The sequence below is a fragment of the Nipponia nippon genome, unplaced genomic scaffold (genome assembly GCF_047370975.1).
Source record: "Nipponia nippon isolate SJK-2023a ecotype South Korea unplaced genomic scaffold, ASM4737097v1 scaffold_14, whole genome shotgun sequence".
NCBI lineage: Eukaryota > Metazoa > Chordata > Aves > Pelecaniformes > Threskiornithidae > Nipponia > Nipponia nippon.
In genome coordinates, this window is record NW_028262330.1 from 7,479,044 (window position 1) to 7,506,319 (window position 27,276).

At 41.9% G+C, this 27,276-nt stretch overlaps 1 protein-coding gene across 2 annotated transcripts; it reads left to right on the top strand.

The window, feature by feature from the left end:
* Positions 1–806: 806 nt before the first annotated feature.
* On the top strand, positions 807–27,276 carry LOC104014354 (ATP-binding cassette sub-family A member 9). Of its 2 annotated transcripts, none has more exons than XM_087750494.1 (39): positions 807–921; positions 3,890–4,002; positions 4,532–4,742; positions 4,967–5,125; positions 6,071–6,171; positions 6,533–6,759; positions 7,560–7,698; positions 8,215–8,400; positions 8,985–9,117; positions 9,800–9,971; positions 10,736–10,794; positions 11,795–11,905; positions 12,392–12,567; positions 12,883–13,002; positions 13,354–13,492; positions 14,026–14,116; positions 14,714–14,853; positions 15,326–15,445; positions 16,154–16,313; positions 16,613–16,779; positions 17,210–17,337; positions 17,763–17,900; positions 18,461–18,574; positions 18,997–19,167; positions 19,330–19,443; positions 19,614–19,724; positions 20,398–20,466; positions 21,028–21,119; positions 22,111–22,231; positions 22,569–22,686; positions 22,949–23,040; positions 23,807–23,985; positions 24,473–24,548; positions 25,271–25,365; positions 25,946–26,065; positions 26,343–26,483; positions 26,656–26,735; positions 26,829–26,884; positions 27,007–27,276. In XM_087750494.1, exons 1-39 carry the CDS (start codon positions 807–809, stop codon positions 27,094–27,096), a joined length of 4,944 nt encoding a protein of 1,647 aa, XP_087606620.1. In that variant the 3' UTR covers positions 27,097–27,276. The 2 variants fall into 2 exon arrangements, with proteins under 2 accessions (XP_087606620.1, XP_087606621.1); XM_087750495.1 differs by having other exon boundaries at positions 808–921; positions 12,889–13,002.

Below are 27,276 nucleotides of genomic sequence, written 5' to 3' on the forward strand. Positions count from 1 at the left end.
GCTCGTTCCTTGAAAATGAGTAAATCAGCAGCTGCAGAAGAGCTACGGCCTTTTGTTAAGCAACAACCAGACGGCTTTTGTGGTTTTAGTCAGCTCTGCAAATCAGTTGCAGAGTCCTCAAGCTGTTGAAGTTCCAGGACAGTCAAATTCCTTTAACTACTCGAATTGTCGTGTGGCTGCACACCCTTCCAACTCATTTGGATTTCCTGGCTTATCTGATTTCCTCACCTCCCTGTTTTGAATGCAGATCCATTGGAAACCTATTTTTTAAAAAAAAAAACCTAACAAACTCCATCCTGATTCCAGCTGTGTGACAGCTGCTGGAAAAGCAATTAAAAGGAGTGGAAACGAAAAAAAAAATTATTAAAAAAAAGGGGAAAAGAGAAACAAGAAATAAAAATCCCGTTGGTGCTCGGACGCAGGATTCGCCTCTGCAGAGGAAGGAGTGCTTGCTGGCTCAGGCTGTGAGCAAGACGGGGAGAAGGTGGTGAAGTTTCCCCTCCAGAGAAGCTCGGGCAGGGACGAGGTTGCTTTGCCACCACTTGGGAGTTCGCGTTCACCCCGTCTCGTGGCACACAGCTCTCCTGCTGCGGCTCTCCCCAGGACTTGTAAGCCTGGTAGAAACATGCTGTTATATTGCACAGAATGCACAGGTCCTATTAAATACTGCAAAATATAGTGTTAATATCCGTAAACTACAGGCCAGCTGGTTGTAGGTATTGCTCCCTGGTTGGGTTGTTGCTCCAGAAGCCTTGAGAGCGTTTGCACCGCCAGGACCGGACTCTGACGTCAGGCTGGAGAGGGGCATGGCCATCGGGCTCTGCTACAGCATTGAACCCTCTCCAGGACTGCAAAGAGACGAAGAGCCCAGACATCTCAGAGCTGAAGGAGGCATATTTCTAATGGAAAACACATTATCAGGTAAGGAGTTTCATATTTCTCTTTTGTTAAGGGAAAAATTATACCTAGGGCATTTTCATGCAGGGGTTGTGTTTGGTGATTAATTTTTTCCTTATTATCTTAATACAGCGTTAAGCTGTGTTAACAATGTTATACTGTGTAATGCATAAGAGCTGTACTTTCTAGCTCTGTTCTCTGACAAACACTAAGCTTCGCATCAAAATATTTAAGCAGCAAAGGAGCAAAAATATTCTGCATTTCTGTGTGCACGTGGATTTTGATTCTCACCACTGATGTACTTTGGGTCTAGGCGAAGAGCCACAGGCTGAGCGCTGCATCCTCCCAGCCATCGATCCCTCCCTTTGCTCCCCCTCCTCCAGCCTTGCTGTCACCAATAAAAGCTTCTAAAAACGCGTACCCCCAAATTTCACGTCTCTGTATGAATTAAAGTGTTGAACTTTGATACAGGGCAGGCTTAGAGCTGTTTTTCTTGACTTGAGAGCAGGAAAAAGAACTGTTTCCAAAACTGTGTGTTAGAGTGGAGTCAGTACAAATCTGTCTCGTATTTATCAGGAGGTAAAGACAGGGCTGCGTAGGGGCCAGATTTAGTTTTTTGTGTTTGCAATAACTGGCAAACAGGAGGGTATGGAGAGTGCACGTTCTCCTCTGTGCTCCCCAAGCACAGGGATTAATCGTTGGCTCTTGGAAAGCCGGCGGCTCCTCTGGGAAGCACAAGATGCATCGCACGTTACTTTCTTCGTAGCCAGCATTGAGAGGTTCCTGCCAGTACTCCCGAAGAGCAACTTGCTTTTGGAGTTAGTCACAATATGCTTTATTAAGTTTTTATTAGAGGAAAAAAAAAATAATCTGAGAAGGTGTCAAATAGGCAATCCCTGAAACGGTAGATAAATAAAGTGCTATATGGGACATGCCTTCCTGGGACAACCTTTGGTACAGCAGAGCTAGACACAGGATCCCAGTAAAAGTTATTGCAATGCCTGCAGAGCGTGTTCCTGGAGAGCAAGAAGTTTGGGTGCATTTACTGAGCCCTCGGAAGGGAAACGCTTCCAGAGACACCCACTTTTACAAGTGATGCTCTTAGTGGTTTAAGGCTTCTCAAACACCATTGCCTCCAAATGCATTTCTGATGTTTGGTTTTGTCTTCTGAATCTGCAGGTTTGAATCTCAAGTCTTGTAGAGGCACCTCTCCTGATTATGTTTTGTGTCTTTTGATATCTAACTGAAATTGAAATTCTTCCTGATGAAGTTTGTGTAGCATTTGTAGGCAGCATCATTTGTTTAACTTTCTGGGTTTGTGTTTCAGCTTCCAGGAGTAATTTCTTCTTGCTACAAAGGTAAAAATACGATTAAAACTGATAGAAAATTAGTTGGAATTTAAAAAAAAGTTTTAGATTTGCTCCATCTCTTTTTTTTAATGAAGTGTTGTTGCGACTGTAGAGATTCAGTGCCGTTTTTACAAGACCATCATGTTTTCCATGTTATCCAAATACATGAACCTTTGTTTACAGCCCCAGCATCCCAGGCTGGGCTGCTGCTTTCAGTTCACAGCGACTGAAATCCAGACCTGGGCAAAAAAAGTAGCGCTTCCTAGAAATCCCTTCCTAATTGCCTTTAACCTTCGTTGTAGGCTACAATGGGGAAGCACGGGAGAAAGCTTCAGGCAGGGAAAGCAGAGCACCGAGGAGATAAGCCTTGTGCTAACAGTCAGAGCGTAAACAGGGTTTCTGGATCCATTGCCCCAGGAGTATGCAAATATTTAATTCTTCCAAAAACAAACAATGAAGGGAACAGCGTAGTAGAACCGTTTATTAACTCCAGCTGCCCAATCCACGAAATCAGGAAACGATGTCCAAGGGGAAAAGAGCACAATGCGTTTGAGGTTGCTTTGATTTTATGTTTCAGCCATTTTAAAGGAGTAAAACACAAAAACATGTTCTGAGGTTCCCTCCCCTGCTCTCCTTCTGGGAAGGTCGTGAAACCAGTCACTCTGAAATTGCTGTTGTTCTTCCACAGGATATTTGCTGCTTGGCCACATGATCAAAGTTGGAGCTGAAATAAATATTCCCCATAAAAAATATCCCCCAATAAATACTCCCTGCTCAGCATTTAGGAGGATATAAAGAAGCACATTGGTGTTTTAATGCTGCCCTGCTCTAGCTATACTAGAGTTATAATTCATTATATTAGCATTTGGGTGAAAACATGACAAATTGGTTTCTTACCAGCCTGCTTCAGGGAGATGTTGGCAGCATCTGGTTTAGGCTACTTCTAGCATCTAACCACCTCCAGGGTGGCGGCTGCCTTCCCCCTATAGATGATGTGGGGAGAAGGCATGTATGTAATGTGGATGTTTCAGGGTCTAGTTACAATATCTAGAGCAGATGAGCGGTGATTTGCCAACAAACTGCATGTCTAAGGTGAGACACAAATTCACTGCAAGAAAGGCAGGATCTGAGGCTCAGCTGTGTGTGCAACATAAATCAGAGCTACTGCACTCAGGAGCTGGACTTGACAACGCTGCTGTAGATCACGTATGTTTTATGTATTTTGGATAGCTGCATAAAAAAAAAAAGAAAATAAAAATTTACGTCTTCTTTTTTCTATATGCCATTCATTCCTCTCACATTTTTAGTACAGGACAGACTGGCTTTTCTGCTGTTAATTTCATGTAGATGAAGAATCAAACTATAGCCAGTTCAATGCCTCTTTCTACAAAGCCTCTTTGGGATGAAGAAGGATGAATCTGTGCACGTGGAAGAGGCAGTTGAGTCCAACCCAGCTCTCTGTTCCCTTGCACAATCTTGGACTATTTCCTTTGAACTTCTTGGTTGTCCAAATTGTAAAATGGAGAAAAGCTCTTAACCTTTGGCATGTTATTGGCTTCCTCTGAAGTGTTTACCTAAGTAAATATATTAACTCCCAGTGATTTGGTTTATTCTAAATGATATTATTTTCTTTCTCATCCTAGCTGGGAAAATGCAGGGGATATTCAAGAGAGCCTCAAAGATATTTCAGCAAACCCGTGCTCTCCTATGGAAAAATATTCTTCTAGTGTGGAGGATGAAGACAGAAAGTTTTCAGGCAAGTATTGGTTCTTCCAAAGGGAAGTTAGGATTTCCACTACGAAGTATTTTTACATTACATTGGTTTTATACTAGGTGATACATGAGAAGCCTCAGCTGCTAATGCAGTTCTCTGGAAAATGTCAGCAGTTACACTTCTTCCCCCGACACTACAATATCGCGGCATAGTAAGGGCTTGTTACAAAGCCGGTTTGTTGCTTTTGGTTGTTGATCCCATTTCTGCACTGTCCAGAAGAACACAATGTCCAATTCATGATTACTGGTGTAAAGTAATCAGCAGACCTCACTGGCTCTGGTACTAAGAAAACATGTTTTTCACTTGGAACATTCCTCATGTTTCCAAATTATTACACCTGTGAAACAGCTCTTCCTCATTTACAGAAAGAAGGCATTCACGGCTGGAGGAGCCAGACTATGCAGCCAGATCAGTGCTGGATGAGTAAGGTCCTTGAAGACACTTTCCATGCCACCCAACCTCCAACTCACTGTGCTGCCACTCACCTTTACATTTCCTTCCTTTCATCTAGGAATGGATGACATTGGTGGTTTTACTGTTAATAATACAAACATCATCAACTATGATATTCCACCGCCCGCGGCAAGAAATCCCTTATGACTTCCTCGGACGACTAGATGATCCTGCCTTTAACGCTACAGGAGTTACACTTGCATACACACCTGTAACAAACACCACCAGGCGAATAATGAGCAAAGTGGCTTCGGCTTCTGCAATGACAGGTAACGCTGCTCTTAAATCCTTGTAGCTGCAGCACCTGAACCCACCCCGACACATGTGGGCACCTTGGTCTTCATTGTGGCGGGGGGAGAAAAGGATTTGGACGATACAATTTTTGAGGGTACAAATTGTGGCCGGTGCACATTTTCATGTTGCTGCAAGACTAATTGAAGTTTCAGCTGTCATGGTTTTATTCTGGTTTGTTTTTTTTTTTCTTTAATGACAGGTATAATAATAGAAGAGGTGGAAAATGAGAAAAAAATGGAAAGAAGAGGAATTTCGGAGGAAGACATTATTGGTGTTGTTTTTAAGGATGACTTCTCCTACCGTCTCAGATTTCAAGGCTACAGTGTGGTATCTCCAAATGATGCCTTTGAACACATAGGTAACAAAATAAATCGAACCAGATAACTTGATTTTACATTAAAAAATGCTTAGATGGATCTCTGTGATGCCATGCCACTCAGAAGGGATCAAGGCTGTATGTGCTAAATGCTTCAAGAAAGATATTAATCGGAATTTGAGATTTTGTTCACTTTGAAGGAAACAAATGTCAGGGAAAAAACTTTTAAGAACACGTACACATTATCCACAGTCCTTGTTGTCGCTCTCCCTTCTGTGTCTTACCATGTCAAATCATGCCCTGAAAATGAGCATGGTGCGTGCACTAATGTACTTCTAACATACAGTGCATGGACATATATTTAATATATTAAAACGTAAACCTGCACACGCATTTGTCCACATTACTACTTCTTTGATCAAATGCACCCCTATTGACTGACTAAAATTAGTAAACTATCCAAAACAAAAAGTAAGCTTATTATCAGATACAAAAATCATGAGTTCATCAGCTGATGGGGAAAAAAAAAAAAGTATTTTGCTAAGAACTGGTCTTGGAAAATGGAAATGATGGAGAGGCTATTTGTTCTGTCTACACAAGTCAGTGTGTAGATGTGGCCCCAGCTCCAGTTTGCTCTGGCTTTCCTAGGGGTGCTCCTCTCCTGCCCTCGGTGTTGAGCACGTTTACGGTTGCTGTACTTTGAGCCCAGGCTCCTGCCAAAATAGGAGAGCTGAGCATGGTGCTGTGACGACAGGGTTGATGCCACTTCAGGTGGCCTAGGGAGCCAAAGCCACCAACTCCCAGTACCACATTATTTTTGGAGAAAAATGGCTGCTCCAGGAAAAAGGCTGAGTAAAACTAAATCTTGATTTCCTCTCCTAAGTCAAATAGATTTTCAACTCCTCACATGTACATAAGCATATATATACACACATATACGGAATTATATAGGTCAAATTCTTCATTATTTTTTTTTCTTTCCCACAGATACCTGCTCCAATTTTTCATCAAGTAACTGCAAAGTCCCTCTGTACTGGTATGCAGGTTTCCTATCAGTGCAGTCCAGCATTGATGCAGCAGTCATAGAAGTAAGGATGATCATGATGGAAAATATGTTTTCTGCTCTTTGCAGAATTATCTGTAAACTTAAAAAACCCACCAACCAAAAAAACCCAAACCAGTTCATTTTCTGTGATCACTAATTTTTTAAATACATACCGTGATTCAAGAGTTAAAAGAATGATAGATCATTCTCATGGCTCAAGGCAGCGTTAGTGTTTATTACAAGGCAATATAAAAGGATACTAAATATTGAGGTTATTTGCCACTTATAAATGTAACATTGTTATTGGCAAACTAATAATTTTAATGCTTATGAAAATCTGTTTGTTCTGATGTTGGCTGTTTCATTACAGAAAATCAGATTAATGGCTAATTTCTTTTCTTTAGATGAAAACAAACCATTCTGTCTGGGAAGAGATGAAGTCAATTAGCGGCATTCGTCTGAAATCACCCTTGATCAAACCTTTGTATAAATTGGATTATATTTGGTTCATTACTTACATTATATTGTGCTTCTCCCCCTATATGTACTTTTTATCAGTGAAAGTTATAAGAGAGAAGAAGCAGCTCAAGGTATTAATGAGAGCAATGGGTTTGCAGGATATCTCATTCTGGTAAGTCTCATAGAAATAAACTGTGCAATTACAGGAATTATCTTATGTATACAGGTTGTATATTAGCTTGCAGGATGGATGTGAGTCTGGTACCACTGCTCAGCTGAGAAGCAGTAATTCCCCAGCAGCAGTCATTTGCAATTGCCTAACCATACGTCTGGGCTCTCTGAAGCCAAATTGTGCATGCTGTTGAAGGAAAACCTTTTATCTGTAACATACCATTTGCTGGAGGACCTTGGTTTCCAAACACATTGCTCTGATACAGGATTTCTTTTGTTGCTTGTTATACTTAGCTCTGCTCTCCTCCCCAAAAACAGAGAGAGAGCATTCTTCATGCAGCAGAGATGCATGTAGCAAGGTTCTTGGTGTTGAGGTCTTGCTTGCCTCCAGGAAAATGAGTGGATACACACAAAGAACACAAAAAGTGAAGAAACAACAAATTTGGGAGAAAACTGCAAATGACGAAGCACAGGGGGACATAGGGTCTATCAAAACAGGCTTCCAAAGCCTTCTGAGCATGAGTATTTCACATCATTAGGAAAAGCATAAGAATAAGTGTTCCTGGCTGCAGAGCCTGTGCTTAGATGCCCTGCGGCTCTTTGCTAGCATCGTTGCATCTGCGGAGATTTGGATAGGTGCAAGAGAGTAATAGTTGCACCTTTCCAGTCTGGAAACTGGAAATGGAAGTGTATTTGGGAATTAAGAATTATTTGAATTAAGAAGAGTGTGTCTTGTACTGGCCATGTAATGGCATGTCCTGTCAAGTACAGAGGCAAAAATAACAGTGCTTTTATTTGTAGGTTATCCTGGAGCTTGCTGTACACCATTTACATTGCAATAACGGCAAGTCTGCTGACACTGATCACAATTAGAGGAGTCATCCATGATCACAACTTTTTTGAAATATATTTTTTTTATTTCTTTTACGGCATAGCATCTGTAAGTCTGCTTTTGTGTTCTTAGCTGATGCACCATTTTTTCCATTTCCTAATCAAAACATCTGAAACTCAAAGACTACAGAGTACTCTAGGGCTGGGCATTATATGAGATAGTAACAAAAACTTCTCCGCTACTGGGATTTATTGTTATGATTTGTAGGCTAATATATCACTCCTATTACATTTTGGGAGATATGACTTGAAATCAAAGAGAGGTGCTAGCACCAACATTAATGGGAAGGCTGCTGCTGCGTGCCCCTGGGGCCAGGGCTTTCTCCTTGCATCCAGCCTCCTCGGGAGGCCGAGAGGGATCTGATCTGTCTGCCCCTATAGACCTGCCCTAAATATCAGAACTATCTGCTAAATACGCAAGCCTTGTGATGTGCCATGTGCATCTGTAGGGGACAACTGAAATTCAGCTGGGTCTCTAATGTTGCTTGTTGGATTTTCATGTTGGTTTTTTCCTTAATCACCAGCAGAAATGCATCCTGGTAATTACTGATTTTCTCTGCTGCAGATTCACTTCTGTTTCATGCTCAGTTCATTGTTAAAGCAGCCAAACATTGCCAGTTTCGTGGGATTTGTCCTTCACATCATCTTTGGATTGCTGGGCTTTTTGACATTGTTTGAAAAACTACCACCATCCTTGGAATGGATTTTTAATCTCTTCAGTCCTTTTGCCTTTACAGCTGGCATCTCAAAGGTATGTTCAAAATAAAGCCAGCACATCATAAAAGTTCAGCCTGCAGCAAATATGCTGCAGACTTCTGCCAGCTAACAGTAGCTGCCATACACAATTTGCATTGCCATAACGACCCAATCATGTCCTTCTGCCCTAGACGCTTTGTAAAAAGGAAACTTGACTCCAAAAAGTACATGCTAATTCGTAACAAATATAGTTAGACTCTCAGCTGACCATGAATTTTACTGGCTCTGTATATAAAATAAATTTCGATCTCTGGAAAATTATTGCAGCAGTGGGATGTGTCTGGTGGGTACCAAGATCTGCAAGAACCATGAGGTCTTGAAGTGCTGCCCCAGCAAATACTGTGTGCATCACACTTCTGGTGTAGTAACTTCTTTTGTACAATTTTGAATTCAGCTTACTGAAGCACTTCTGATACTTGTGGTCATACTGAAGCGTTGCCCTGCTTGGAAACAGCATTGTGATCACGAGCGGGCATGGGTTTCTGGTGAAAATGGTCATGATGACACAGCAGTAGCTTGCATGTAGTATTTCTGGCTAAAGGAAGTATTGCATCTGACTTGTGCTTTTTTCCCCCCTAGATGGTAAAATTAGAAAAATATGGACCAGACTTTACACCAGAATTGTACCCTTTCTTTAACCTATACATCATACTGACCCTTGACAGTGTCTTGTATTTGCTGTTGGCCATCTACTTTGATAAGGTTTTGCCTGGTAAGTAGAAATGTCAGGTAAAGAATACAAATTTCCTTGCATTTTTCTTCTATAATCGTCTCCCCTCATAGTGGGAAAGGTGCCAAAGAAGTAGTGGGATAGAGCTGAGAAAGCTGTAATCTACATGGAGCAACAAAAAAGGTGAGGTGTCCTGTAGTGAGCTGGTCAGATTGTGGAATGCTATCTTAACAGCAATGAGCCATGCCACGTTATATGAGGGGCTGAAAACTGCATTTGCTGCATTGCTCGGGGAAAAAACCGTTGGGAAGAATCCTGTTTTCCCAGAAGCTGGGTGCATGTAGTTAATTCATTTGGCTCTGCCTCAAAAACAGGCTCCAAAAGGAACGTTAAATCTTGCAGCAAGGCACTGAGATCCTTTATATCTACTCCAGCAGCCCTAACAACTGGGTTTAAAAGAATGTTGTAGGACTTGACCTGATTTTCCTATAACATCTGGGCCAAAGAGATGGTCCATGAGATCTTTGCTGTGGTTGTGCTTCACCTGCATTTACAGATATGGACGAATGGATAACTTTGCAGAACTTACCAAACCTTTTACACTGCCGAAAGGTTGTATTCTGCAGCTGTAGATAAAGAGATGGCTGGACATGGCATTTATCAGAGTTGAGCTGACACATAACATTTTTTGGTTGGTATTTCACCTTTTTTGTTTCTGAATTAGGCAAGTACGGAGTACCGTATCCACCTATGTTCTTCCTGAGACCATCATACTGGTTCAAGCCCAGGAGTGGGTATGTGGGGGTGCGAGCTGGCAGTGAGAGCAGCCACGATCCTATCCTCAGCAGTAACACTGAGCCGATGCCTCCAGACTTCGATGGGAAGGAAGCAATCAGGTAAAGACTCTTGTAGGCATGAAAAATATAATGCTACACGTTATATTTGACTCTAGAGAGCATAGCCATATTGCACTGGCGAATGTTAGACTGAGCTGTCTAACATATACGGCTAAGGTTAATGGCAAATACATGAAAGGGAGGGTTCATTCAGAGTTTCATTCTGCTCCAGAGCTGGATTTGAACATTTAGTGGACACGGTGCATCTCCTGTGCCAGGTACTGACTTGCTGCCCAGCAATTTCATCTTTGCAGAGCAGCAGCAGTGAGTCTGTTCCCTTTCACCATCGTCTTTAAGAATGCTGCTGCTGGAGTGTGCTGCATAAGATACTGTTATTTACATCCTTTTGGGGCTAGTTTGGCCCATTGCTGTTGCTGCCCGTTGCTTATTACTAGAGAGCAAATATAAATCTGCTAAAATAGTAGCTAGGTCATCGCTTTTAATTATATAACCATGTGTTTTCTTATTCCCTAGGGCCTCCCACTTCATTCACTAAGTATTCTTTGAGTTTGACTTGGAAAGCTTTTAAACATTTTTTAGAAAAGTACATTAGTTAATTCTGCCTTTAAGTGTACAAGAAATGAATTATATAAAGCAACTTCTTCAGATGGAATTACGCTAACCCCTGATGGTAATGAGCAGGACCAGTTTGAGGAGGAGCTTGAAAATATTCTTCCAATAATTTTCAGAGGTTACTTTGAGGCAGAGGAAACATGCCAAAATTGTGAGATTCAATAGTAATGGCTTGCTTACCTTTCCTTTAGACTAAATAATATTAAAAAAATATACAAGAAGAAGGACAAGAGAACCGAAGCTTTAAGTGGTAAGAGAGGTTTTGGAATTCTTTTAATTTCATTTTTCACTAGATATGAACCCAAACTGTTTTGAAATGTACTGGATGTACTTAAGTCTGCCTCCAGCACTGTTAAAATGCATTATGCAATGGTTATTTCTGCTGGGGTAAATTACTGGCAAATTTCTACCAGGTTGTTATCTTCCTGTTCACTCCAGGAAAATTACTATTTATTATTTTTTGCAACAGCATAAGTCTCCTTAAAAGCTGTGGGTTTTGCAGCCATGAACCACTATAAAAATCACCTCTCAAACCTCCCCCTCAAAATGTGAACTCTTCTGGGCAAACAAAACTTATGTTTTTGGTCGCTGGCTAGAGCCAAGGCTTCTGTCACTGGCTGACCAGTGTTCTCCAAGCACTTGCACATCTGCCAACTGCAGGTATGCAAGTAGTTGGCATAGTCATGGCATAGTCATGGGATATTTGTTAAATGCTTTTCTTTAACAAGAACTCCAGTCGACGGTGAAAATATTGATATGGTCTCAGAGATTTATATTGAGTAAAAAAAAACCAACCCAAACCACCCACAAAAACACAAAATAAGGTGTTGGGGTTTTTGTTTTTTTTTTTTTTTTTTTTTAAAGAAATGAGGTAGCAAAGTTTGGCTGCTTTGAAATAACTCTTGAAATCTCATGCATTGGAAAGGCTGTGGGCTCTTCTCTTTCTGTGGACTCTTTCTTGAGCCATGCTAAAATAAAAGGTTATGAACCTCGTAGAAAATAGAAGTCAAAATTCTTTAAATATTTAAAGTTAATACATTTGTTTCCTCAGTTCCATCAAGACGTGACTGCAAGTTCCTCACTCAGTTTAGTCCTAACTTCCGAAGATCCAACCCATGTTTTTGGATCTGTGTTTTTGCCTCTCAGCTTCAAAAGAAATGTCATTCCTCTGCCATACTTGGCAGCAAGCTGCAGGTACAAGTCTATTTCTCACAAACTTCCATCCTAATATTATCCTATTTCTATTCTAGATTTGTCCTTAAATATATATGAAGGCCAGATCACTGCATTACTTGGTCACAGTGGATCTGGAAAAAGTGCTCTCTTAAATGTGCTCAGTGGATTTTCCAAGCCTTCAGCAGGTAAGATGATGGACCTGAATGCTGAAGAGGAGAAGCTGTTTGTTTTTTCAAGTGTGAGGGGGACAAGATGCAAAAAAACAAGTTTTCCCTCAGTTATTCAGTCTGGCTCGTTGTCATTGCAGATTGCTCCTTCAACACGAGCTTCAGGGCTAACGCATCCCTTGTGGATACGCTCCTGTGTGCAAGCATACACAGACAGTTATTTCTCCGTCTGGATGGCCTGATGTTTTCCATGAGCTGCATACCTATAGGAAATATGGTTTAGTTCTTAAGGGAGAGATTTGGTGCTCTGCAATATTTTTGAATGATATTAAAGCTTTGGGCAACACAAAGTTATTTTGCCTTTTTTTTTTTTTTTAACACTTGAGAAACACACACAATGCTGAAATTAATGTCAAAGGTATGAACACACAGCAGTCTGCTTTCCCCTTATGAATGGGAAATACTGCACAGGACGAAATTTGTTTTGTTTGTTCCTATGTGCAGGTTCTGCAATGATATACAACTACAAAGTGGCTGAAGTACAGGATATGGAAGGAATTCAGGCAATGGTTGGGATTTGCCCCCAATTTAATTTGCATTTTGAAACCTTAACGGTGAAGGAAAACCTGAGAACGTTTGCTCACATCAAGGGGATTCAGCGGAAGGAAGTAGAGCAAGAGGTTGGTATGTGCTTATCAGTCACTGTCCTCTGTTTTACAGCATCTTGGACGCTTTGAGCTTTCTTTATAAAAGATTATCACCAGCAATGAGAACAATGCTAATTTAGGGGAGAAGTGTTTTTTCAGTTCTTTCTTATCCTCATGTCGTAAGAGTTATGATTCAGATTTGCAGTACTTATGTCTAAGCAAATCCATTTAAAGTAGATAATTTTAAAATCTTGAAGTTATGCTCTCCTGTACTGTATGTAGCCATGTATGAATTAAAATGTGACCAGTGCTTTGGAAATCTTGCTCTTTTCTTTGTATATTGCCAAGGTGCAGAAAGTTCTCATGATGTTGGACCTCACCGACCTTCAGGACATCCACGCTGATATTTTGAGTGAGGGACAAAAAAGAAAATTGTCTCTTGGAATTGCAATTTTAGGGAATCCCCAGGTAGGGACCGGTCACATTTACACACACACACACCATGTACTGCTTTAGTGTATAGTTTTGCATTCTGATTTGGCACGCAGACCTTTGTGTTTTTCCCCTGGTGCTCCAAGTCTGCTGACCTACTAATTCACTTGGCTGCTGGAAGGATCAAGGAATCTAGGTCAATGAGAACCCTATTTTAAAAGAAAAGGGTAATAATATTGTAATAGGAAAAAGAGCAATAAAAATGGCTTACATTTGAGGATGCATTTTATTCTTAGAGTGAGATCATCAAAAGCGTGAAATGAAATGATGTAAACATGGAAATGCCACCTTGGACACATGGAGGTCTGATCTTGTTCACCTTTGCAGGTTTTGCTTCTAGACGAGCCGACGGCTGGGTTGGATCCCTGCTCCAGGCACCATGTGTGGAGCCTTCTGAAGGAACGCCAGGCGGGACGCGTGACGCTATTCACGACCCAGTCCATGGAGGAGGCTGACGCTCATGCTGGTGAGCCCAGATTTTCACACTGTGGTTGACTATGGTTTGAAAATGAGGGTTTTCTGTTACACAGCCCACATATGGGTCCTGCCACGCTGCAGTCTGTGCTCGCTGAACACTTTGATAGCGACCACTCAACCTGGGCTGAGCAAAGGCTAAAACTGGACTGATGTGCTCGTCCGAGACCTTGCTTGTGCTCTGCTTCAGGCTGAAGCAATTGCTTATTATCTGGATGTACCAGTAGCAGCACCCACGCAAATTAGTGATATTGTTTGAATTAATATCTTTCCTATTTCCTTATTGCTCCCAGGCTGCATAGGAAATTTTCCACAAGCCTGTAAGAATACATGATTAAAAGATTAACCTTGGTGCTTAGGAGAAAGGCAGCAGTTCAAAAAGAAATAAAAACCTTCAGCACTGGCCTGGTTTTACTCCTCTCAACTTCATTATAAAAATGTTGAGTTCAGAAGGAGCAGAGTGAGGTCAGTCTACTGCACTGTTGTAAATCCCCCCCTAAATACTTTGTATTCGCACCTCCTTAGATCGGAAAGCTTTTCTCTCAAATGGGAGATTACAGTGTGTTGGCTCATCTCTGTACTTGAAGAGAAAATGGGGAATTGGCTATCACTTAAGGTAAATCCTTTTCTTTTTGGTCATCGTTTTTTTTATTAAAAGCTTCTAGTTGATGTATTTTCTTGTAGAGTCTGTGTCTCTATAGAGTTTCTATATAGAGAGTTTTAGAAATCTTGACAATTCTTTTTAGAAAGCTTTCGCGGCTGCCAGAAATATCTTGCTTTGGATAGCAAGCTGCTTTTCTTTGGAACCCAATCCTGAAAGCTCTGAGCATGTAGTTAACATGACTTTGCAACCTCCTTCGCAGCCAAAAGGGGACCAGAGTAAGATGAACTGCAATTTCCACATACTCTGTGGTGCCAGAGTGACATACAACAGCTTTAATGTAAAGCTGTTTTTCTTTAGATTTTAATTTCTGTGTTCTTGGTTTAGCAGTATTGACCAGGGTCATTATCCTTAACCTCAACTATTTCTCTCATGCATGGCAAAACCAGGGGCACTGCAGACGTCTATAAAAATTCCCACTGAAATGCTGCCCAGTTTTGGAGGTTTCCCTATGGCTTGAAGAACAACCGCTGGCTTTGTATTTTAAATGGATGATGCATGCATTTTTTTTTCTCATTTAATATTATAGCAATTGCTTTTTAATACGAACAGAATGCGCATAAATGATCTGTGTGACCCTGAGCTTACATCATCCCTGGTCAAACAGTACATCCCCAATGCTGTGCTCAAAGGACAGAAGGGGGGCGAGCTGTGCTATATGCTACCTCTGGAAAACACTGACAGCTTTCCAGGTAAGAAAAGCCTGTCATTGCATCAGGGTTGTAAAGGGAAACCAAGTGGTGGGAAAAGCAGAAAGCAAAATTGCTGTGAAGGGAATAACTCTATTCCCTTGTCCGTACTGCATGGGATTAGGAAGCCCAGAGCTGCATAAACATCAGCCTTAAAGAAAGCCTCTAATGGACACGGTAATATCAATACTGCAGATGAACAAAAGAAAATCCACCAACTAATCTACAAGCTAAAATGCACTGAGTCTCCTCTGGTTTCAGGATGAGATTTCTCCCACCAGGAAGGCCCATGGTAATCAAGAAATCTGAATTTTCTACTTACCTCTAAAGAGCACAATAATTTTGCCGTGGCTTTTAAGTTATGGAAATGAATGATGTGAATGCTAGAAAGTACAATGTTAATCATGCCAGTCTGAGTTTCTGCTCAACACTAGCCTTGGTTGCTGCGTTGAGTCTGGTTGTTTCTATTGTGCAGATCTGTTCAGCCATCTCGAGAGCAGTCTTTTGCAGGGGGTTGTTAATTATGAGGTTAGCAGGACAACCCTGGAAGATGTTTTCCTGAAGCTGGAGGGCGAGGAAGCCTTTGGTCAAGAAGGTAAAACATCGATTCCTATTTGCAAGTGTGGCACAGTTAAGGTTATATATGTTTTAATTGAATATCTAATGAGTTTCTGTTAAATGTGAATTTTGGTAGGTTTTGGTAGGTCAAAAGTTGCAGTTGTATTCAGCTTTCCTTTAGTGAAGGATATCTTCTTGAAGAAGTCTAGATGATTCAGTTTCAACTTCCCACAGGCTTTTAAGCACATGAATTAAGACTGATGTTGGAAGCATATTTGCTTTCGAAGGGTATACTGTCCAGACTGGGAGGTGGGAAGAGATAAAGTAGCCAGAAGGCATTTCACAAGGCCAGTGAAGATATTGGATGTGTTGCCATAGGAGCCCAGGTTCATCCAGTCTGAATTCACCAATGTAAATTAGAATCATAGAATCGTTAAGGTTGGAAAAGACCCTTAAGATCATCAAGTCCAACCGTTAACCCAGCACTGCCAAGTCCACCACTAAACCATGTCCCTAAGCACCACGTCTACCTGTCTTTTAAATACCTCCAGGGATGGAGACTCAACCACTTCCCTGGGCAGCCTGTTAATTTATGGCCCCTTTTCTCTGCCCCTATTTCTTTTCTGGCTAAAAATGAAAGCATTCTTCTATTCAGAATAGAAGATCCTTGTTGATTGTTTGCGATTAAAATGTGTCCTTTGAACACTCTTTGTGGATAACGGTATTTCTCATGGTGAACACGCAGAAGATGGAGACCTAGAGGAGAGGGACCAAAGCCTCCTGGTGTTTTCCGACGAAGGGAGTGCAGCAGTGAGTGGGATGGTGCTCTGGAGGCAGCAAGTGTGTGCTGTGATGAGAATGCGCTTCTTAAAACTAAAGCACGAAGGAAGGCTTCTCAGGTCCATGTAAGTACGGGAGCTCTCACCTACTCTGCAGCCCTCATGCTGGCTTGGTGCTTTCCCAAGGATTTGATCGTTCCCTTGAGTGACTGAGGGAAGGCTTTAATACTGGTGGAGATGTTTGGAAGCTAAGAATTAGGTGGGAAATGTTTAAAAGCTGCAGTAATAAGGACAGTTAGAATTTACTGGTAGAGCTCTAAATTGCTTAAGTTCTAAATTTCCCCTTGCCTTTCTCAACATAAATCACACAATTTGTTAAAGGCGGAGTTCCCCTGGACCCACTTATGGTCTGTTTTTCCATCTAGGTTGCTGTTCTTTGGAATATTTATTCTTCAAATGCTTATGTTTTTCACTGTATTTCAACTGTGGGTTGGCTCCAGCAACTGGGAAATCACAGCTAGCTCATATTTTCTTCCCACTGAAGAGAAAATTCAAAATAAGTCGACAAATCTTCTCATCTTCAATGATACAGGTGAAGAAGAACATGTGATGTTGATTCGCTTTCTGCACCACTCTGAATCCTCTTAGAGTTGATAGACCAACCTTGCCTTACTCTTTCTGTACGTTCCTTTACATATTTGTGGCTTTGGGAAGTGTTTTCTTTTGAGCAAAAGCAAATCCAATTTTAGTGGTAATAATGGAGTTGCTGGCATTTAGAAGAATAATCATCCAGGAAAATGAGAAAAAAAAAAAAAAAAGCAATAAATGAACTGTGGAAATATACATTGTGTTTAACCAGTTTTAATTAAAATAGAGAAAATATAAGTTTGATTAGATTCTGACTGATTATTTTTTTTTTAATATATCTCTGCTTTGCAAATGGGAACTTGCCTATAGGAAAATGTTTATATTTAAAGAAAAAAAAGTAATTATTCTGATTTCTGTTCTTGACTTGATTTCAGGATCAGAAATTGAAGATTTCATTTCTGCTTTGAAGAGTCAAAACATAATCCCAGAAATAACTCTTGAAAAAAACATCACAAGCATTCCACTACATAATGGAGCTATAAAAATATCCCTGGAAGGCAAGGTGAGTGGTATTTTTTTTGTTCTTTCATCCTGTATATCAATTGGATTTTCTGAAATGTGTTTAAATGAAGCACAGGGAAATACACACACCAGCAAAAGGGATAATATTTGTTTGACATATTAAGTAATATCAGTAATCCTGTTTGTGGGAAACCAGGATTATATCTGGTTCTTTCCACTGTATGCTTCTTTACTGTGATCTTTAGAGGAAAGCATTAATACAAGTCTTTGTGCTTTTCTCCAGAAATTATCTTTATCGATCATTTTGCTCGTGGTACCTGTTAGCAGACCTCCAGGTCTCCGCAGTCCCACCAATAAAACTGATTGCCTTTGTCATTGCTTTTCTCTAAACCCCTTGTTGCGGTCAGCTCCTCCTCACACCTCTCACGGGCATGAAGGTAACGTCTTTTGCTCTTATGTCCTCAGAGCTACCGATTCACGGTCATGTGCAGTGCAGAACCCATCAATTGTTTCCCCATGCTTGTGAATATCCTCAGCAACACCTTCCTAAGGCTCTTCAATTCCACTGCGCGCATCCGTGTCTGGAGTGAGCCCTTTTACAGTGTAAGTGTTCTGCCTTTCTTGGTGAAAATTAATTGAAATAGCCATGCTGAAGTGATAAAGGCTGGATGGGTTGGAAACCTCATTGAACAAGCAGCCTCCAAGGGTTGGGGTCAGTGGTCCAAGTGCTGGCCAGTTCCTGGGGGGCATTTCTCAGCAGTTAATACTGGGGCTATTTAATTAGAATTTCTTCTGCAGTGTTTAAGAGCTCTATAGGGTTTCAGTGCCATAAGACATTTAAGCTTGTGGTATGTGGCAATGTGGAAGGACTACAACAGTAATACGTGCAAACCCTACCTTTCTTCAGCGTCCATTAGGCAAGAATCAGCATCAAAAAGTTGGTGTCTATCCTCAACAATTTACAGTAATTCCAATACTTTTTGCAAATTTTAAGATGATAATTGCTTTTTTTTATTGTCTTGTTTTGTGTTCTTAAACACAAATGACTTATCATTAGTGTTATTGCTCACTTGCGTGTTTAACCATCCTATAAGCGTCGAGCCAGCCAGATTTTCCCTGGGCAGCTGTTGATTATTGATGACTTCTGAATTTCTCTTCCACAGATACAAAGCCCAGAAATCAGGAACGATTTTTTTTTCGTCTGTCTCAGCTACCTGCTGATTTTGGCTGCTGGTTTGCCACCTCACTTTGCAGTGAGCAGCATGGAGGATTACAAGGTAAAAAGCATGCACTGAAAGTGGTCTTATACAAGAAGTGAATACAAATGCGATGTCTCTGGATAGCAGTTTGTGTGCCAGTGGGCTGGCCAGCATTTCTAGGTAGCATGCTAGAAGAAATACAGCCACACAAGTACAACGTTGTACCAAAGTGTGTTACCCTGCATCTCAGGGAATCAGCTTGGGCTTAGAACAATTTGGGTGTTAATAAAGAGTTTGAGGTCAGGAGGATTTTTTTTTTTTTCTTTTTAAGAATGATATGTTTTTAAACAACAGTAAAACTGAGAAAGAATTGAAAGTGCTTGGAAGGGAGAGGAAGGCTCAGCCAGGGAATGAAGGAGTGAGGGTAATGGAGGAGGAGGAGCAGGAATGATGTTTTGGGGTCTGCTGAATCACCTCCCTTTTCCCATTTTCTTTTGCAGCTCCAGGCTCGTGCCCAGCTGCGGCTCGCGGGGCTCTTCCCCTCGGCGTACTGGTGCGGGCAGGTGCTGGTGGACGCCCCACTTTTCTGGACCCTGGTGTGCCTCATGTTTGGGATCATGCTACTTTTCAGCCGTGTCTGCCCCTTGCAGGCCAGCACCATGCTGCTCCTGGTGAGCTCTTTGTGTGTGGGAAAACAGGCAGACAAAAATCCCCCTCCCTCATTTCGCAGTGAGTTTTTGCATTAAATATTTTAATCGAAACGGGCTGCTCTAGGCAGGTTTTCATATACCCACATCCATCTCCTAGTCACTGACATCAGTCCCTCTCTCTAGATCATTTGCGTCATTGGTTATGGAGTATCTCTTGTCCTCCTCGTCTATTTAATTGCCTTTAAATTTCGCACGGGACGAAGCAATCGTTACATTTGGTCTTTCATCTTCGTTCTGGTAAGTGAAGTGAATCTGCACTCTGACGCGTTTGATTTACACATCTTGCCACTTGACGTTTCGCTTCAAATATGCTGATATTCAGCAGAATAACCCAAATCAGTGACAAACAGCCTATTTTTTAGCAATAATACATTAATATTGGAAATAGTTTTTCTGCTTTATTCCAGGTGAATTTCACTCTCTATACGTTCAGTGACCTACACGATGCCCTTTACTTGACCTTCTCTGCTTTGATTCCTGTGTTTCCACTGTTGGGCTGGTTGATGTTCTCTCCACCAGTAAGTAAACATGTCCTACTAAATTCAATAATGGTCCTAATGGTACAAACTGGAAAAGCAAGAGGCGCTTTCCAAATTCCCTGTCTCAAAGTGCCAACTGTCAAAAAGACAAAGAATGAGAAAAGACAACAGGAGAAGAAAAGGTCCAGACTGGGTGTGAAAGAAGGGACCAAGATGCTGGAGCGTGTCCAAAGAAGGGCAATGAAGCTAGTGAAGAGTCTAGAGAACAGGTCATACGAGGAGTGGCTGAGGGAGCTGGGGTTGTTTAGCCTGGAGAAGAGGAGGCTCAGGGGAGACCTCATTGCTCTCTACAACTGCCTGAAAGGAGGCTGTAGTGAGGTGGGGGTCGGTCTCTTTTCCCAAGTAACAAGCGATAAGACAAGAGGAAACGGCCTCAAGTTGTGCCACGGGAGGTTTAGGTTGGATATTAGGAAAAACTTCTTCACTGAAAGGGTAGTCAGGCACTGGAACAGGCTGCCCAGGGAAGTGGTAGCCAAGGAAGATGCAGCTCTTTGAGGCAGTATGAACCCAAAAAAATAAGTACAGATCAAAGCTCCTTAATCCCATCCTGCAGAAAATCTAAGCATCCCTGCATCCCGCACTTGCTCTGACTCTGCACTGAGGCACACTGTGCTAAGGAATTTTTCTAATCATCTGATTTTTTTTCTTGTAGCGTTTCTCATTGTTTCACAATATCGGTCTTCTTGATTCATGGAATTACATCTTCATAGCCGTCTTTGCAGTAAGGAGCAATTTGATGATGGTTGTTTTGGAAAGGATGACTGTTCTAATGGAATGGACTTGCGCTGGGCTTGTATAACTCTCCCCAAAATAAAGCATGGGTTATGTGGTCAAAGTTTCACATTAAATGTTGGCAGGGGAGGTACATCCAAGTAATCATAGGCTTGTGTCTCATGTGACCCCTGGATGCTGTACCATATGTGGGAAAATGGCGGGGGGAATTAAGCGGAGCTCATGTATAAGGCAGAGATATTATTGATCAACTAGTCAGTCTAATGCTGCTTCTACAAAAGAAAGATGTGATCTCTTATCCTGTAGGATGTCTGTAGGGAGGGGGGAAGATTATTTGAGCTAAAACTGCAGTATGAAGTCAAGACTTTTGCAAATGATCTGCATATGAGATGAAAATGTATGCAAAGCATCAATTTAACTTCTTCCCCTTTTGGAGCTTTTCAATAGCTGAAGTAAATGAGAGAGGTTCCTGCATCCCTTTATAATTAAAATTAACGGAGTGTGTTGTTACCTTGTCTCCACACAAACCTAATTCATTATTGCTTTTTAGCCTTACATCCATTGTGTGATTTTTGCTTTTCTCCTGCGCTGTTTGGAGATGAGATATGGAGAAGCAGTTACGAGACTTGATCCCGTCTTCAGGTGTGTCCTGGGCAGTCGGGTGCCGGGGTGCCTTGCGAGCCACACTTATCCCGGTCTGTAGGGTGGGCTTGGTGTTGCACAGCCAGGCAAGACCTTCCTGGCTCACCCCTGACAGCAGGAGTGAACTTAAAAACATTTAGCAAGGTGTGGATAAAATTCATATTTTTAGTTTTAACCAGTTTATCTGGAGGGGAGGAAATTGAGAACGAAGGGAGGGAATTTTTTTTTTATTCCTTTGGGTCATTACAGTTTCCGACCTTACTTACTGGAGTTTTCCTGAATGTGTCTGGAGGCAAACTGCAGTGTGTTGCAATAAAAGGTCAGTTGAACCACAATGTCCTGGAGAGAATAAAAAAATGTGATTTAAACTTTTTTTTATTAAGCTTCATAGCTGAGGTTTCAGGACATTTCACTACAGCTGACTAAATTAATAGTTACAAATTTAAATCCAGCATTTTAACTCCTTTTCAAATGCGTCAGTATTGCTTTCTGCAGGATGGAGACTTACCCTAAAGCTTTGTCAGGATGGGGTCGTCTGCTACCTGCCCTCTGCTTATCTGTCACCAACAGCATGCGACTGACCACCTAAGTCATGTGGGAGAAGATTTGTAAAAAATATTAAATTGTCAGACATTAACAAATGTGACTCAGGTAGGAATTAGATGCCCAAATAGCTATGAAAGCCTGCCCCGTGTATTTTAATTCTCCTTGAACAGATCATTGGCATGTGTTGAGCAGGAGACCAGTCAATACTTAGTGATGAAAGAAAAGCTAAAGCTGGCCTTTATTTTCTTATGCATGCCAGTGGGATTCCCCGCCCCCCCACCCCATGAATAAATACCTGAGCAAACACTGTCTGTGGAACAGCTCACTGAATTCCAATAAATTTTTGTGGGGCGCTGCATTGGCGCTGCCCTGGGAACAAACTTGTAAATCCAAGCCTTTTTCGAAGTGATTCCCAGTGACACCATCTCTCCTCCTCCACCCGTAGGATCCAGCAGAGGAGAGCAGTCGCCCACCAGAACAGGGACCACCCTGGGGAGGAGTCCCCAGAAGTCCAGGCGGAGAGGGAGAGGGTGAGAAGTGCGATGGTCTCCCTGCAGCAGGAGGAGGTGAACCCAGCCTTCTGCCTTGTTTTCTTTTTCATTCTCCATCTTCGGGTCTGTCTCTGCTTTCTTAGTTCATGCACTTACTATGTACTGATCTCCCAATGTCCAAGTGCAAATCTCGCCATCCAGCCCACAGTCCCCCTGGCAGCAGAGGGAGTTTAGCTGGCACTAAATTTTTATTCCAATTCTCCTTATTTTCCTTTTTTATTCTCTTGCTCTGTTTCCTGGATTTTTAATATAGAACTTTTCTCGGTAAAGAGTCACAGTTGATGGTAAGAACAGATGAGCTGTCTCATGGGACAAGAGGAGAGTTTTTATTTCCCACGTCATCTCTTCACAGGAGTCGGTTACCATTGTCAACAGTTTGCGCAAGGAATATGAAGACAAGAAAGCCAGTTCCATCTTTAAGAAAAAGAAGAAAGTTGCTGTCAAAAACCTCTCTTTTAGTGTTAAAAAAGGTTCAAGTATTTTGCTGCACCCCCTATAAATGACTAAAACCTAATGTAAGGGTCACATTTGGAGACCATATTTTTGTTAGAACTTTCTTATGTGCAACCAGACCCAATGCACCTGTGCTCCTGTGTTCATGGTTCTAATTTATTGAGATAAGTTAATGAACAACATTTTCTCCTACTGTACTTTTAGATACTGCCTAGCACACAGGGAAGAAGGTCTTATTAAAAATAATTATTATTAACAGTTCTTGCATATTTGTTCCAGGAGAAATATTAGGTCTGTTAGGACCCAACGGAGCTGGAAAAAGCACAACTATAAACATGATTTCTGGAAACATAACAGTGACTGCTGGGGAGGTAGGTGATTCCTTTGGAGCATTTGGGGGTTGATCTCAATGCCTTTATAAATGAAGGATGTGATAAGGCAAGCTGGCAATGCAGCTCTTAAGTCAGGGAATTTATGTACATGCAACCCTGAGTATTTACAGAAGTAAGAAGAAAGTATTGATTTACTCAAAGCACATTCTAGTTTTCGTCAAAATCAATGTTACTGATTTAAGGGTTTGAGCTACACAAAATCTTCGGTGTGCATTTGAAACCCATTGTGAAATTTCACAAGCCTTGTAAAAAATGTTGACATCTTAAAAAAAAAACAAAAACGAACAAACCAAACATTCTTCATAAACAGCCTTGCAATAGCAGGAAATTGAAAACGAATGTGAACAGGGTTGGGCTAGTAACAATCCATCACTTAATTACGTGCAGGATGATTAATGACATGTGCTGGGGGGGGGGGGGGGGAATACCATTGCTGTTACAGATTTGGGACTGCATGTTTGAAATAGGAAAGTATTACTGGGAAAAGATAGTCTCATGTTGGTACTATTGCCCAAAGTTTTATGGTAGTATATACTGTTTGGGTTTGTGAAAATGCTGTGCTGGATTCAGGTGAGCAGAAGTCACGGTAAATGGAGATGATCACTCCAAAGATGCTGGACTTCCTTTCCCCTGTGCTAATGAGGTTCCTCACAGAACAGGAGAAAACATTACCGTGTTTCCAAGAGGCTTATTGATTCACCGAGAAAAACACACTACAACTACAGAGGCATATATGTTTGTGCAGGTGCTGCTCAAGGGCTGCGACGCAGCTGCCTCCCCCCCGCAGCAGGGCAGCCCGGGGCGCCTGGGCTGCTGCCCGCAGCAGGACCCGCTCTGGCCAGACCTGACGGTGCACCAGCATCTGGAGGTGTACACTGCCGTGAGAGGGATGAGGAAGGAAGATGCAGCTGTTATCATCAGCCGGTACAAAGCCAAATGATTTTAGCTTTTGGTTCTTCCTCTTTGCAGAGGTATAGGACGGGGAAAGTTTTTTCTGCTAACAAACCTGGCTAGTGAAAATTAGAGGCAGCGCCTTCAGTGCATCTTTACCTTGGAGAAACAGGACCTCCTTCTGATAAGATCTGCTACTTCATACTGTTCTCAATCCCTTGTCTATGAAGATTTTCACTCTAGTTTATCTAGAAAACTTCAGAAAACATTTAAACTTGCTCCAGTTTATGGCCAGTTACATTAGTAACTCGCTTCTCTCATTAGTGGCACTTACTGTCTTGAGTTTCTGCAAGTATTCTTTAATTTGCCACCTGAGTTAGGAATAAAATCACCAAGTAACCCAAGGTGATGCATATCAGCCAAAAAAAGCATGTTAGTCTCTAGTTCCTCAGTACCCCTGACCATGGTGTTAGCGGACAGAGATGGTCATTTCAGTATTTTTCCTTTCTATTCCTCACAGCATAGCAAAGGCCTTGGATCTCCAGAAGCACTTAAAAACCCCAGCTAGGAGGTTGTCTGCTGGAGAAGCCAGAAAGGTGTGTGTTAGATTTGTGTTTGCTACTTGAGCAAATCCTGCTCTTTCTTCCTTGAACTCGGTGCACAGAAAACCTTCATGCAAGCTCAAGGATGCCTTGGGTTCCTTGTCCTGGTGTCAGTGAGAGCAGAATATAGTCCTTGATGTTGTAAAAGTTTTATTTTTTTGTTTCACAATGTAGAAATTTTCTTCTTGGAGTGAAGCCTAAAATTTTAGTTGAATAAAAAATTCTGGAAATTCACTGTGCTCATGAAAGATCCTTATGATTTTGAACCCAGAAACACATACAGCAGAGTGGGTTCCTGGCATGATTTGTTTTCATGAACAGCTTTTGAATCCAGCCTGGCAGGATTCCTCCTCTCCTCTTTCCCCCCTCTCCCGCATTGTGTGCTTCATAAATGCTAACCACAAATTGGATTTACAAGGTAACCACCTCTTTATGCCCCATCATGTGCATCTGCCAGTTAATGGGATGGAAAACCACTTTCAGATCTTTGGCAGGCTTGGGAGTTTTGGGGAAAGCTGGTTTGGGGAAACTAATATGTTAGCTAAGAACACCTGAGATGTTTTTGGTTTTTAATCCTTCTTCCTCCTGCTTTTTGCAATCAAGACCTTCAGCTTCTGAAAGACTCACAGGGATTAAGATGTAGCAGGACAAATTGCCAGTTTTGCAAGTAAAGTAGAAGCAGACCTGACCTGACCTCAATGTCTTTCCCATTTCAGCTGTGTTTTGCGCTGAGTGTCCTGGGAGATCCGACAGTCATGCTTTGGGATGAGCCATCAGCAGGCATGGACCTGAAAGGGCAGCGCCATATGTGGTGAGCAGCCCCGTTTTAGCAGAACTGAGAAGTGTATAATAGATTTAACAGGGTGGGTCTTACCCCTACAATTGTAATAACTTGGTGACAGAGTACATCTGTGTGTTCCCTTTTTCCTAACGCACAGGGGACTGGGTGCCACTTGCTGAACTCCTTAGCAGGCAGTAAGTCCTTGCTAACCATCAGATTTAATCTTAATGGTAATGCACCCAAAAAATCTAAGCAGACTCCAGCTGAACCCACGCATTTGGTGCAAAAGACAAAAATTCCTGTTTTCCTCAGAGCATGAGAAAAAAGTATAGGTAGTTCTTTCATTTCATTACTCAGCCCTAGCACTTGGTCTAGCATTTCATCGACAGTTTACACTGAAAGTGTAAAATCTGAAGGGATGCTGACGTGACAAATTGCAACATAGCATTGGCATCCACATGTCATCTTTAAGCAAGATAACTGACGTCTTTTAAATAGTCAACCACTTTTTTTAATTTTATCATTTCGGTTATTTTTTGGGAGGAAGACATAAACCAGGAGATTTTCTTTGGCTGTTCCTGGGAATTAACTGCCATCTCTCTGTTCCCAGGAAGGTGATTCAGACCGCCGTGAGAGGCAAGGAGCGGGCAGCCATCCTCAGCACGCAGTACCTGGAGGAGGCAGCAGTGATGTGTGACCGGGTGGCCATCCTGGTGTCGGGACAGCTACGGTGGGCACCAGGGTCGCTTCGCTCACCAAGATGACACCTGGTTTTTAGTCGGTGTTTTTTTTTTTTTTTTGCTTTTGTTTGTTTTTTCTTCTTAATCTAATAGAAAATGTTGGTTTGGTTTGTCCCAAGTGTGTAACAAATGTAGTTTTGTGAGGAGGTAGGTTCTTTCAGCAGCACAGTATAAGCAGATAAGAGGACGTACATCTGCTGCACATATCCAGTGATTGCTTTATTTGCTGCTTATGAAGATTTGAGCACTGTTTTCCCTCCTCTGCAGGTACATCGGTTCCCTTGAGGATCTGAAAAGTAAGTTTGGCACAAGTTACCACCTAGAAATCAAAATGACGGACACGGGGCAAAGTGATGCTCTCCACGCTGAAATTCTGCGCTTCTTCCCACACGCGGCTCGGCAAGAAAGGTCACTACCCTGTGGGCTGCACACCCAGCCCTTACTTGTGCTGGGAGGCTCTGTTGCTCCTGCTGACCTTGCTGAATAATTTACCTGGGAGTGTACAGTAACCCTACAAGCACCCCTAAACCTTGGTGCTGAGGCATGAAATGATGAGTTCATTTTTTAATTACTTTTCCAGGACTACTTCTTTGCTCATCTACAAGATACCAATGGAAGATGCACTACCTCTGTCCCAGTCTTTCTCCAAGCTAGAAGCAGGTAAAAGGAAACAATCAATTAAGTATGGCGATTGCTTTCAAATTGCTCATATGGATTTTGTTTTTTAAGGATGCCTTTTCCATCTCTCCACAGCTAAACAGAATTTCAGGCTTGAGGAGTACAGCTTGTCATTGCACACTTTGCAACAGGTATGTTGATGTAGAAGTGACACGTTAGAGACTGCCTGTATAAAAAGAAACAGCCTGTGACCAGCATAAATACTGTCAGTCCTTGGCAATAATAGAGTTGCTTCTGCTGGGACGTGTTGCAGGTGTTTGTAGACCTCACCCAGGACCCAGAGGAGCACGATCTGGATGCGGTGCCCGACGGCGCTGTGGAGCGAAGAACGCTTCACCCCTGAGCCCTTGAAGCCACAAAGGAAAATATTCAGCGTATTTCATCAGTGTTACTGATATGTGTGATCAGATGCAGCCCTAGGACTTGGTTACCTGTGTCACATCATATACAGCCTTGTAGGTTTTCTGCCTCACAAAGAAAAAAAGAATTATTATTTTAATAAATAAAGCCTTTATCTGCCTGC